The sequence below is a fragment of the Ahaetulla prasina genome, chromosome 1 (assembly GCF_028640845.1).
Source record: "Ahaetulla prasina isolate Xishuangbanna chromosome 1, ASM2864084v1, whole genome shotgun sequence".
Taxonomy (NCBI): domain Eukaryota; kingdom Metazoa; phylum Chordata; class Lepidosauria; order Squamata; family Colubridae; genus Ahaetulla; species Ahaetulla prasina.
In genome coordinates this window covers 47,669,373-47,682,503 of record NC_080539.1, presented here as the reverse complement: position 1 = coordinate 47,682,503, position 13,131 = coordinate 47,669,373, and the positions used below count along the sequence as shown (strand labels likewise).

Sequence of the window (13,131 nt, the reverse complement as noted above, 5' to 3'; positions counted from 1 at the left end):
CTCCCATAATTAATGACTATTGGCTGGATTAATGGAAATTTATGGAAGTGATACTTAGAAAATCTGAAAGGACACTTTTTAAAATGTGAAGTTATACATATTATTATTTGAATCACACAAACACATTTCTTATTTATCTGTAGGAGCAAAGTGCAGTCTTGAAGGTCTCTGAGCAGGCATGGACCCCACAGCATGCAGCTGCCAGCAGTTCCTTCACTGTCCATCTTAAGAATCTATCTAAGGGTGACTCACCTATGGCTTCTCCATTCCAGAACTATTCCTCTATTTGTAGCCAAAGCAGGTCGGCATCATCCCCCAGCATCCATTCCCGTTCACCTTCCATTTCCAACATGGCAGCTTTGAGGTAGGTCGCTCACTTTTCCTGTCCTTGTATTTCTCTTATTTCAGGATTATAATTATAGCAGAGGTCAGGCATGCTGCTGAGATCTATATTTCCTTTATGACTATTTTGTAAACAATGAAACTAAGTGAGATTTCAAAATTTTTAAGTTTTAGTAGTTCCTGCTGTAGTCATAAGTACTTGAGTTCTTAATTTCCCCTTCTCAGTTTTTGAGTAACCCTTAATAATTTCAGTGTCACAGTTATATTTATATATTGTCATAAATGCATATAGTATTTTATTTCATGAACAAAGGCAAATATGCATGTCCCAGGATAATGTTGCAGGATCCAATCTGGGTCGGCCACTGGGACCAGAGGTTTAGTTATGTCACATTCTGGTGAGTGAGAGAGAATAGTGAGGATGGGCTCCAGCATGAGTCCAAAAGCTTGGAAGACTAAGCCTCTGGTTTCCCCAACATCCAGTCAGAGCTGAAGAAGTTTCTTGGATGAGAAGCAAAATGTCTTCAAAGAAAAACCAGAAAGTTCAGTTGCCTCTTGAAAGTTGACCTTTGGGACAACTCTGGTCCCATGACTGACCCAGATTGGATCCCACAATATTTTATTTCATTTAATTTATTGGTATATATGAATCCTTGTTCTTTAGTAGTAGTTAACATGAGATGTGGTACTGGCTACCAATTTGATTGGCTTCAGAATTGTATTGGACCAATTTGTTAAAGTCATGGGGATTTGGCAGTGTTCCTGCCTCTCCATTGGTTGGGAGACTAGTGCTTCCCTTGCGTAGTTGGTTGGCCAGTGTGAGAACAGACTACTAGACTAGGTGGGCCAGGATTCTAATCCAGCGGGGAATTGCTTATGTTCTTATGCTATTTTCTTAGTTTGTAGTGCTTGAAATCCTAAAATGTAAGAATTTGGGCATATAGTGGAAAGGGAAGTTAGCTGCTGTACATGTATTCTCATAGAGAAAATAAATACATTTCTCTGTCTTTGCAGCCGATCTCATTCTCCAGCCTTAGGGGTACATTCTTTCTCAGCGGTACAGAGATTTAACTTCTCCAGTCATGTTCAGTCGCCTAGGAGGCACAGTGCCTGCCATTCTCCAAACAGTGCTTCTGAGTCATTTCTTGCCCCAGAAACTGAACTCATTGTTCCAGAGCTTTGTATAGAACATCTATGGACAGAAGCCTTCACTACCCTGAGGTTTGGAAAAATCTATTCCATCTAAAAGAAGTCTTTACAGAATCCTGATTTCCTCAAACCAAATGATTTAACCTTCAGAAAAGAATACTTTATGTGGCCTTATTTTTGCATGTAATGATAAGCCAGGCATTTGGAGGAACAACAAGCTCTAACTTGAAATTCTCTTGCAACCATGAATGCATTAAACCACTATCTCCATTTTCTTTGGTTATATATATATTCTTGTATAAATGACAGGACAATATTGAGTTCATATGAGTGAACATTCACATTGTGATTTAATAAGCCAGGGTCATAAGCTTATTGTGAAGTAAAATATAATTATTGCACTGAAACAGTAAAGAGTATTAATAAGTGTTTTCCTCCACAGCTTAAAAAGTCTATAAAACACTATAAAGCAATATATAAATCTAAATGCTATTGCTAATTTGTAATTATCTGGGTGAATCTCCTCAGAAGTTTCATTTTTGGAGCTAAAGTGAATACTATATAGAATAGAATAGAATATAATTTTTATTGGCCAAGTGTGATTGGACACACAAGGAATTTGTCTTGGTGCATATGCTCTCAGTGTACATAAAAGAAAAGATACGTTCATCAAGGTACAACATTTACAACACAATTGATGGTCAATATATCAATATAAATCATAAGGATTGCCAGCAACAAAGTTACAGTCATACAGTCATAAGTGGAAAGAGATTGGTGATGGGAACTATGAGAAGATTAATAGTAGTGCAGATTTAGTAAATAGTTTGACAGTGTTGAGGGAATTATTTGTTTAGCAGAGTGATGGCCTTTGGGAAAAAACTGTTCTTGTGTCTGTTGTTCTGTTGTGCAGTGCTCTATAGCTCTCTCTCTCTATATATAATGCTCTACCATTCAGTTATGCCAAACTATACTTAGCATCTCATGGCTTATAACCTAAGTATAAATCATATTTCTGGTTATCTTAGTCATTATCTAAATCCACAGTATGGCTACCCATTTATTCTGATTGAACTCTATGATTTCCTTCTGAGTTTATATATACAAATATATATTTAGCGTTTAGAATGATAGGGCAAATAGTAAGTTTCTTACTTGAAGAAGTCTATATTTATTATCTTTTGCTTTTAAATGTTGATAGGGAGAAGAATTGTCAAGCCTCCAAAGTATTTATTACAACTGATTTTTGTGGGCAAAAGTTTTTGTGCTATTTAGTGGAATCCCATCACCAATTGCGGTAAGTGTGTTTTGATATTTATTATTTTTATTTATTGTATACATTTAAAGATACAGCTTAATTTTCCAATTGGATAGGAAAATATTATTTGAATTTTTTCACATTTAATATTAACCGGCTCAAGGTTGACTCAGCCTTTCATCCTTCTGAGGTCAGTAAAAGGACACAGATTATTGGGGGCAATAAGCTGACTATAAACTGCTTGGAGAGTGCTGTAAAGTACTGTGGAGCAATATATAAATCTAAGTGGTATTGCTAATTTGTAATTATCTAGGTGAATCTGCTCAGAAATTTCATTTTTGGAGCTAAGGTGAACACCATATGTTCTACCATCCAATTATGCCAAACTATACTTAACAACTATGTCTTATAACCGACGAATAAATCACATTTCTGATGAACTTAGTCATTACCCAATAACAAAGCATAACCTGGCAATTCAGACATTTGCTCCAAATCAAAGGAAAGCTAGTTTTTCTTTGCCAAGGCTAAAGGCACTCCATCTTGCTCTAGTCTCTAGTCTAGGTCAAATATTTATGCGTATTGTATTGTATCATTGATAGACATTTTTTGGTTTCTAGAAAAAGTTGCTCCTATTATATTACCGTCGTTTTTATGTAAGATTGTTCTGTTCCTCCCAACTCCACTTTTAGGTGTGTAAAGTTTCAGCAGAGTAATGACAAGTCACAGTTGATCTTTGGTGCCATTACCAACATCCATGCAAAGGATGCAGCTCCAGTTGATGTAAGTATGAGTGTGAATTATATGTAACTTGTATTAATTGACAGCATTTATTCAGATAATTGCAGATTAATATATTCTCTTCATTTGATGGATTTACAGAATGTTGATACAATGCTGATTCTGGAAGGCAATGGAAACTTAGTGCTCTATACTGGAGTGGTTCGAGTATGTACATTATTTTTTTTCATTAATAGCTTTATGTTTTGTCCATAGTTTCTTTTGTAACATTTCTCTTTCTCTCCTTTTTTCCATCTTATGCAAGCCCTTTCTATTCCGTTTATGTGCCCTCTCTTTTCTTTAGTATTTCCACTATGTGTAATAGCATCTCTGTTCTTCTTTCCATTTCCCTTTCATTGTATCGTGTATGAATCTTGTTTTCTTCAGATGTGTGCTATTGTACTCAGTTGCCTCTATTTCAATGAAATGTAAGGTCAGGCATGTGATAGTCACGTCTGTTTCTTCCTCTTTCCTACTCCCACTTGTTTTTGAAAACAAGAATATAAAAAAATGAAAGTTGCAATGTACAATACAAAAGGGAGCGCCTTTTTAATTTTTCCACTCTGGGAGAGCTTTTTTTTTCTTTTATAGTAAAAATCATATCGCTCAGGGAAAACAACACAAAAAGGGCAATTTCCAATAGAAAATGCTCCAGAAGAAAGAAAGAAATTAAAATAAGGGAACTGGAAATTCATTAAATCAGCCACTGATAAGGGAAGGCAACATTTACCTGAAGGAACCAGATCCTCTGTTGTACTTTAGAGAATATCTGTTTCTTTCAACTCAATAATGAAAAGAATAAACAAAAGTTTTATAAGATTTTGAAACATTTTAAACATATACTCTTGCATAGGCTCGGTATGAAAGAAGACAGATTTGGGGCATTATTTATTTATTTTGGTATGTCTTGGGTGTGTAAACACTGCCAGTTGTTTGAGTAGGCACTAGTAAGTTAAGTAATAGTTAAGTTAAAATCTAAGGTGGCTGCATATTGTCAGGATTTGTTCAGACTTGAACTAGAAGATCTGCCTGTAGAGATTCAATAACACAGCTTGATTAAATACTTTTATTGTCAATATTAGAAAAATCTAATAACAAGGTTCTTAAGATTTAAGCTCTATATACAGGTTACTTCTTTCACCCTTACCATGTAATGAATCGACAATCGTTCATTTCTCATTGGGAGAAGTGATTGGCATTTGTATATGGTAAATCAGAAATCTTCAGATTTTGCTTGTTTTTGCTCTCGCACATGAGACATTATTTGATTCTACATGGACATTTTTCAGTACTCAGTTTATCACAATAGTTGTTAAGTATAGATTTTGTTCCAGCATTCTAGATCAGTGTTCTTCAAATCTGACAACTTTAAGATGTCGGGCTGTTCAACTGTTCTAAAATAATTGCTTAGGCTTAATATCTTAAGAATATTTTACCTTTAAAAACTACCTGTATTGAAACAACTGTCTGCTTTGTTTCCCATTAAAAGGTAGGAAAAGTATTTATACCTGGTTTACCAGTTCCATCAATGACAATGTCAAATCAAATGCCTCGTCCAAGCACTCCTCTGGATAGTATCAGCACCCCTTCCAAGCCTTTGAATAAACTCCTTGGTCCCTTAGATGAGGTAAGGAATAATGGTATTTCTTTAGCTGGCAAGGCTTGCATTGCATATTTTTCCACAGCTCTGTATATTAATATTAAAGAAGCAGTTCAGAAATTTTGCCTTAATGAGTGGTCATTTTTTCCTTAGGATGCCTTTGTATCGGCAGTTACTCAGACTTTTTTGGACAAAGATGCCAAATTATCTCTTCCAATTTATCAGTACTCAAGATTGTAATTAATGTATACAAGTTTTTTTCACACTTGGCAACTTTAAGATGTGTGGACTTCAACTCCCAGAATTCCCTAGCCAGGCAGAGAAACACTGGTTTATACTGAGGATTGCACATAATCTTTTAGTACAAAGTCCAAAAATGGTAAATCTAGGTCTGATTACAGTTTAAGAAAACTACATGGAAGTCATCAGAAGCCAAACTCAATTAGGGCTTCAGGCAATGTTTTGGTGGACTGCTGTTCCCATTGTTACTCACCATTGAAGTTCAGCATGTTCACTGGAGTTATGTGTTACTCATGTTTGATTCAAATGGCAGTCAGTGAGAGTTGCTAATTTAAGAGTGGGTTGAACTACATCATCTCAGATTTTTTTTCCAACGATAAGTTCCTGTAATAATTTTCATAACTGCAAAACGTTTTCTCCTTTTACAGCAAGGTGTGCTGTCCCCTGTTCCAGAGTTGAGGGATTCCTCCAAACTTCAAGATTCCTCTTATATGGATGATTGTACTTTTCAGCAACTTTCAACTTTTATTCATTCTGTAAGAGATCCTGTTCAGAACAGAGTGACTCTGGTAAATTTAACTCTTTAAGTTGAATGATTTGCTCAAATATCACTTGTATTTGAACTTCTAAAATATGGTTTGAAGGATTTACTCAAACTTGTTGGTGGCTTGGGTGTAAATATTAATCCAACTGTCTTGTAAACTGTCTTGTATCTGGAGGAAATCAGAGATTTATTAATACTGGGGCATACTTGGAGAAACTTATCTGAATAGAATTGTTGTCTAGCAAGTTTGAGCCTAAAACCGCTTTAGAAGTAGGACATAATATACACATAGTATATCTCTACTGTGATTATCTGAAACAGAAAGATCAGAACTTTTGAAAGTATTGGTCCAAGGAAATCTGCCTTGTTTCCTGGTCATGCTAGTATTTAGGTACTTGGGCAAGTTTCTTTTACTGTATTTAAGTACGTTTTATAACATGGTACAATGTAGTGAGTGATTTACTGTATAGGATTGATTGATTTTTAATCCCACCAATTATAAAAGTATCCCACAATTAATACCCATATCAGTAAATTATTTTATAAAGAGATGCCTCCTTGTGCTTTAGTTAGTTTGCTTGGCATATTAACTGTCCTGAACAATTAAAATGGAGGATAACAATGAATCCTTTCTAAGTAAAACCCACTCAAGGTTGGAGACAACAGCTTTCAATTTGTCTTTGGGATACCTTAAATCTGCCATACCTCATATACTAATATATATATTGCAGATTCTGAATGTATTTCTTGTAGGATGATGTAGTCTGTCTGTCTTTTTCTAGGAATTTAATAATGGCTCAATGGTTAGAATCACCATTCCTGAAATTGCAACTTCAGAATTAGGTATGATGTTAATTTCATACTCTCCTTTTCTTCTTTTTTAAATTAAGAATGGCTATGGAATCTGAGACTTGAACAATTCATTTCTCTGCCTAATTAAGTTTGAAATTTAAAAAAAACCAGCTAATGTTAAAAATGCTATTGTTCATCTCATTTCGTTGGAAACCTGTCACATTCTTACACATACAATGTGAAGCTTAGTCATCTTGATTTTACTGAAATATGCAAGCTGCTGTTTGCTAAAATAATTGTGTTGGCCTCAAATATGCCAAATGAAGCATAGAACAAGTTCTTTGGCTTACATATAACTGGGTTCTGGATTACTGACTTACTAACATTCTTTTTTGTGTTCTTTCTGCTTTACCTTAAATAGTCAGAACATGTTTACAAGGCATTAAGAATGTCCTGCCCAAAGAGATTGCTGTCCAAATACTTGTCAGATGGTATAATGCCTACAATGCACCTGGAGGGCCAAGCTACTATTCAGAGTGGACCTTATTTGTGACCTGTCTCTTGAACATGATGGGTTATAACACAGAGAGAGTAGCATGGACACGCAACGTAAGTAAACTTATGTTATAAATGACTGGCTGCCTTGAAACTGTAGGTGTTTAAACAAAGACCGAATGACCATTTATCTAGAATGCTTTAGTAGTGGAATCTTACTACTGTTAAGCTGATTTCCAAGTTCCTTTCTGATCTTTCCATTATGTGATTCTTGACTTCGAGTCACTGCTAATATTATTCAGAAAATTCGTTCTCCAAAAGTGCTTATTATTTTCAGTTACCCTGAGTAAAATACTACATGCCTTGTTAATATTAATAAAAGAGACTATTGAAATAATGTTGCACTCTTCTTCTCCTCATTTCATCTCTTCCCTATGTTTTACTTTCAAGTCCTATATTTTGCAGAAATATTCTAGTGCTTTTTATTTGACTAGAATACACAGTATTATTCAAAGAAATCTTAGATGCATATGAATTTCTATTATAGGAACATTTGCTCATAATGATTTTTTGTGCATGAATAGAAGAACTGATACATAGAGTTACTATTCATTATTTTGAATTTAATGTAAGCGTAACACTGAGATATGAATTCTCTATGTTTTAAAATTTACAAATATTTTTCTTGTGAGTGAAACATAGGAAGATGTTTTTATAAACAATACCAGCAACAGTCTACAACTTGATTTGAGCTTTCTGTTTTTGTCAGAGGTCAGATATCACCTGCAATCTCCCAGTGGCTATCCCTTAAATACATTAGCATGTTAATCTTATTAGAAATTCTTCTCTTACTGCCCTAACCATTCACACTAAATTTGTGTTACTATATCAAAAATTGATACATTAAAACAATTCTTAAACTTCCTTTTTTACATGAATAATTGTGTGTCCATTTTTGCTGCATACGTTGTGGTCAAGAGTCTATGTTCTCTGAAGGCAATTGACCATCTGATTGCTTCTCCTTAGCCCATTGTGTCCAGCTTTTTTATTTTATTATTATTATTATTATTATTATTATTATTATTATTATTATTATTATTATTATTATTATTATTATTTATTTGATTTTTATACCGCCCTTCTCCCTAGTCCAATTGGTGGACTAGGAGATACAATAATATATTCATTCTTCGAAATTACTTGTAGTAGAAATTATGTAAAGGAATAATGGCAAATTGTATGTGGAACTTTTGAATTTCATCACAAATGGCTCTGAATATTCCTGTAATATCCTGAATTTCTGTATGATTATTTCTTTTCTGTTCACTTCAGCTTGATTTTGAAGGATCTCTTTCACCAGTCATTGCTCCCAAAAAAGCTCGGCCTTCAGAGACAGGATCAGATGAAGTAAGAGAAGAATTATTTAATTAATCATTCCAGACAGGTTAGATATGTCTGAATTCATATTATTCAGGAATTTTTTTTAATGGATCATAGATATGAACAGTAAAAAGAGACTTGTTTTTGTCTGAAGGCTAATATAATTTGTTGATTTATGATTTAATGAGTAGCAACTTTATCTGTAATCTTCAAAGAGGTTCCGTCTGTTACTGAAGGAAATCAACGTCATTTATGAATAGAGATGTGCAAAGCAATTATTTTGAGTTTGAAATAGGCTATATTGACCTTGAGACCAGCTTGGTACAGTGGTTAAAGATGCCAGGTTAAAAACTGAGAGATAATGAGTTCTAGTCCTGCTTTTGGCATAAAGCCAGCTGGATGACTAATCTAGTCACTCTGAGCACTAAGAAGGTGATGAACAAAACACTTCCAAAATTTTTGCTGAGAAACTGCATGGACTGCCAGGCAATTGCCAGGAATCAGGACTGACTTGAAGGCATACATATGCATGTACAACACCCCCCCCACACACACACACATGCCTTATAGGAAGTTTTCTGACGCTTTTTCAATTAACACAGAAATGTTCTCACGTTGTTCTGACCTTACTGAAAAAAGATACAAGCTTTAAATAAATAACTGTTTTGAACCACCATAGGAATGCTTACAATAAAATCAGATGAGTTATTCAAAACAGTAAATAGTATGCATATCTCTAATTATTAATGTATGTACATATCGTATCAAGTTAGGCCCTAGTCTACTTAGCCAAGCAGGTTTTACTCTGACTTAGTAAGCTCCCTCATAGTGGGGAACTCTACCAAATATTAGGGGGACCCTGCAAAAAATCTATTTGAAATCCAGACATTTCAGGAGAAATGATTTATTTTGATTCAGCGATCAAATATTATATACCCCCACAAGTCACAAATGTTTGAAGTTAACATTACAGGGTATGATTCCCCACCATCTTGCAGACATGTAGGACCAGCTCCTTAATTCAGCCATTTGAGTCTATAAGTGTAATGTTATGCGAGAGTGATCTTGCCAGGTGAGGGGAAGAGATGCTGCCTAGGAAATGATCAGACTCAAAAGGGGGGGAACCCCAGTGGCTTAAGATTCAGAAGAAGAAAGTTAAGAAGGAGCCATCCTGACTGATCAGGCAGTTAAAAGTGGCAGTGGGAGTAATTGACTACTGCAGTACACTCTACATGAGGCTGCCCTTGAAGACCATCTGAAAGTCTCAACTGGTCCAGAATGCGGCAGTGCAGGCAGTGATGGAAATGTCTCAATATGCATAGGTAACACCTATGCTTCATGAACTGATGCCAGCTTGTTTTGGGGTGTGATTCAAGGTGTTGGTTGCTACCTATAGAGCCCTATATGGCATAAGGCCTAGTTACTTGAAGGATCACCTGTCGCCCATAGTACCTGCTCAGCCAGTTTAATTTGACAGGATTGGTGTGCTTTGGGTCCCATTGATTAAAGAATGCCATCTGTCAGGCCCTGAAAATGTGTCTTTTCTGCAACAGTACCTGCTGTTTAAAAAGGGTTTGCCCCAGAGATTTATGTAATCCCCAATTTATTGGTATTTTGAAGGCCCTGGATATGTGGTTCTTTGCCCAGGCTTTTGGTGAGGATAATTGACACGCCTTTTCTTCCTTTTCTGTGTTATTTATTTATATATTATTCAAATTATATACCCCCATCTTGTCTTATTGAAGCCAATAAAAACATTAAAACAGTATATAATAACATTAAATTGGTTTAAAATTAACAAGATGGGATGGAAGGGAGCAAGATGCACATGGGGGCAGTTGGGATCTTAATTTAGTCGATTAACTACCTCCAGAATGATGCACCTCCATTGGGATCCCAGGCCAGTTGGAAGGTCTTCAGCCAGGTCTTCAGACCTTTTTGGAAGGTCAAAAGGATGGATGCAGATTTCACAGGGAGGGGGGCGGACGGACGCAATGTTTCAAAGGGTAGGAGCCTTGGTAGAAAAGGATCTTTTTCTGGACCCCACCAGCTGGAATTTTTTGACTGACTGTGTCCATAGCATGGCCTCTCTGCCGGCATGAGTGGGATGGGCAAGTTCCGTCATGGTGAGACAGTTCTTCAGGTAAGCTGGACCCATGCTATGAAGCAGGGGTCTCCAACCTTGGCAATTGTAAGGCTTGTGAACTTCAACCCAGAATTCCTCTTTGCTGGCTGAGGAATTCTGGGAGTTGAAGTCCATAAATCTTAAAGTTGCCAATGTTGGAGATCCCTGCTATGAAGGGTTTTAAAGGTGATAACCAACATCTTGTATTGGACCTAGAAGTAAACTGGCAACCAGTGCAGTTTGTGGAACAGCAATGTAACATGTGCTGCCTTAGGGATCCCAAGAGCAGTCCTTGTGGCTGATTCTGTGCCAGCTGTAGATTCTAGATACTCTTCAAGGGTAGCCCCATGTAGAGTGCATTACAGTAGTCCAAGCAACACATGCCAGCGTTCCCTTCTGAATTTATTTTCTTTGCCATCTCTGTTCTTTTATAGTGTTCTTGTGTTTTTGCATTTGTTTTTGTTCCTTGTTTTAAATGTTTTTAACAATGTATAAAACCACCCAAAGTTGCTGGAGGTCAGGCAGCATATAAATTTAATAAATTATTATTATTCCCAAGTACCATGCAGGATACTAATTAATATATATATTTATTTATTTATTAAATTTATATGCTGCCCATGTTACTTAGAAGTTATTCTAGGAAGTTTACAACCAAATAAAAGCAACAAGATCAAATGCTAAAATATTAAATATTAACTAAATATATAGAACATTTCTCAATTTTTTAGGATTCCAGCATGTGATACTAATACGTACATTTTAAACATTACCTTTGTTATTTCTGACCTTAGTTTATTGTGTCAAAATGCTAACAAACCTAACAATCCAGTATGAAGCACTCTTACTACCTGTTATTTTTGTTTTACTAGGACTGGGAATATTTATTAAATTCAGACTACCATAAAAATATTGAATCTCACCCTTTGGCTAAAGCTCTGCGACTGGATCCATTGGAAGCCAAATTCCCTAAGGATAATCCTTCACACAACCACTGCTTGGATTCAACCACTCTTCTCTTCCCCCACATCCCTGTAATTTTCTGTGTGCTGCATTTAATCTATGAGGAACTCAAGCTGAACTGTTTGATGAGTGAAGGAATTCGTTCTCTTGTTGTTCTTCTGGTACAACTGGCAAGGTGGGAGCTCCTTGAAAGAAATTTGGGCTAGTTGTGTTCTTTGGTAGCAATTAAGTCAGCTTGGAACAAAATTTGTAAGCAGATATAACTTACTCTGAGTTTTATTTGCTACATTTCAGTCAGCAGAGTGAACACAAGAGAAAGGAGATAAGGCTTCTTTTGCCAAGTTCATTTTTGTTTGCCACTTCATTGTTGAGAACTTCAACAAAGGTCTTTTCCAAATGTTTCCTCCACTGGGACAATTTCCCTCCACAAAAGAAAAAGCCATGTCAGCAATCCCAGAGAACCTCATCTGATTCCCTCATTATGGTCTATCTGGCACCAAGAGAATATTTTTTGTTTACCCCAAAATTTAAAAAAAAAACGGTTTAGAATAATGGAATATTGTTTTGTTCCAGTTTTACTGTAATTTTTGCTGTTGCATATTGCTTTATTACTGTTGTAATCACTACTTTTGTTTTGATCTATATAATGCTGGCATTTTTATTATAAACCACAGTTTATATGTTACATGCTTTTAACAAATAGGTACCTTAACAAGGGAAATGTCAGATAATTTAAAAATATAATAAATAAGTAAACACATTTTTTGTATTCATCATTCAATTTTTATATTATTCTCCTTTTAGGGATTTAAAACTGGAAGCATATCTTGATTATTATTACAGAGACTATCCCATGCTTGTCAAGGATTCCAAGCAAACATGCATAATTGATCCCAGTAAGTATCAAGAAAATAATTAGAATTCTTGACAGAAGATAGTGTGCATTATTAACAATATTAATAAAAATATTTGATTTCCCCCCCATGTTTATCATAGAGGTATTAAAGTAATCAAATCTCTGCTGATTTCTTCATGACTTTTGTGGGAAATCTTGTAACATTGTTTTAGTTAACTGTGAAGTTGAACAAGAAATACTGTATATAATGTTTTATGGTTATTATAACCTATCATAAACTATTCTTATTATATTTCTTCTAAACACATACACACACATAAGTTTTTTCTTCTGCTTAAAAACAGTTCCTGCTGTCAGAATGTTTATTTCATAAACTTGAATTTTTAGAAATGAAGAGAATCTTGAGGAGGGTTTTTTGGATGACACTGTTTTGCCTCCTGAGTAAATGTGGAAGAAAGCTCAGCCTTTTTGAAGTCTGTCGGTAAAATAACACATCTTACCACGGATGATATGAATATTATTCTAATTTAAAAATGTTATTTATGATATTTGACACCCAAGAAAAACAAACAGATTGCCATTATAATAATAATAGCAGGGGAAATAA

The 13,131-nt window shown here is 35.3% G+C and overlaps 1 protein-coding gene across 1 annotated transcript in view; it reads left to right on the top strand.

The window, feature by feature from the left end:
- Positions 1-13,131, top strand: part of ANAPC1 (anaphase promoting complex subunit 1) — a 67,021-nt gene that overhangs the window by 10,779 nt on the left and 43,111 nt on the right. Inside the window, exons 9-20 of the mRNA XM_058165095.1 lie at positions 144-364; positions 1,357-1,563; positions 2,693-2,788; positions 3,442-3,532; positions 3,632-3,697; positions 5,019-5,156; positions 5,798-5,938; positions 6,696-6,756; positions 7,127-7,314; positions 8,533-8,607; positions 11,578-11,843; positions 12,473-12,564. Coding sequence (XP_058021078.1) covers positions 144-364; positions 1,357-1,563; positions 2,693-2,788; positions 3,442-3,532; positions 3,632-3,697; positions 5,019-5,156; positions 5,798-5,938; positions 6,696-6,756; positions 7,127-7,314; positions 8,533-8,607; positions 11,578-11,843; positions 12,473-12,564 — 1,642 coding nt within the window. The remainder of the gene's footprint in view (positions 1-143; positions 365-1,356; positions 1,564-2,692; positions 2,789-3,441; positions 3,533-3,631; positions 3,698-5,018; positions 5,157-5,797; positions 5,939-6,695; positions 6,757-7,126; positions 7,315-8,532; positions 8,608-11,577; positions 11,844-12,472; positions 12,565-13,131) is intronic.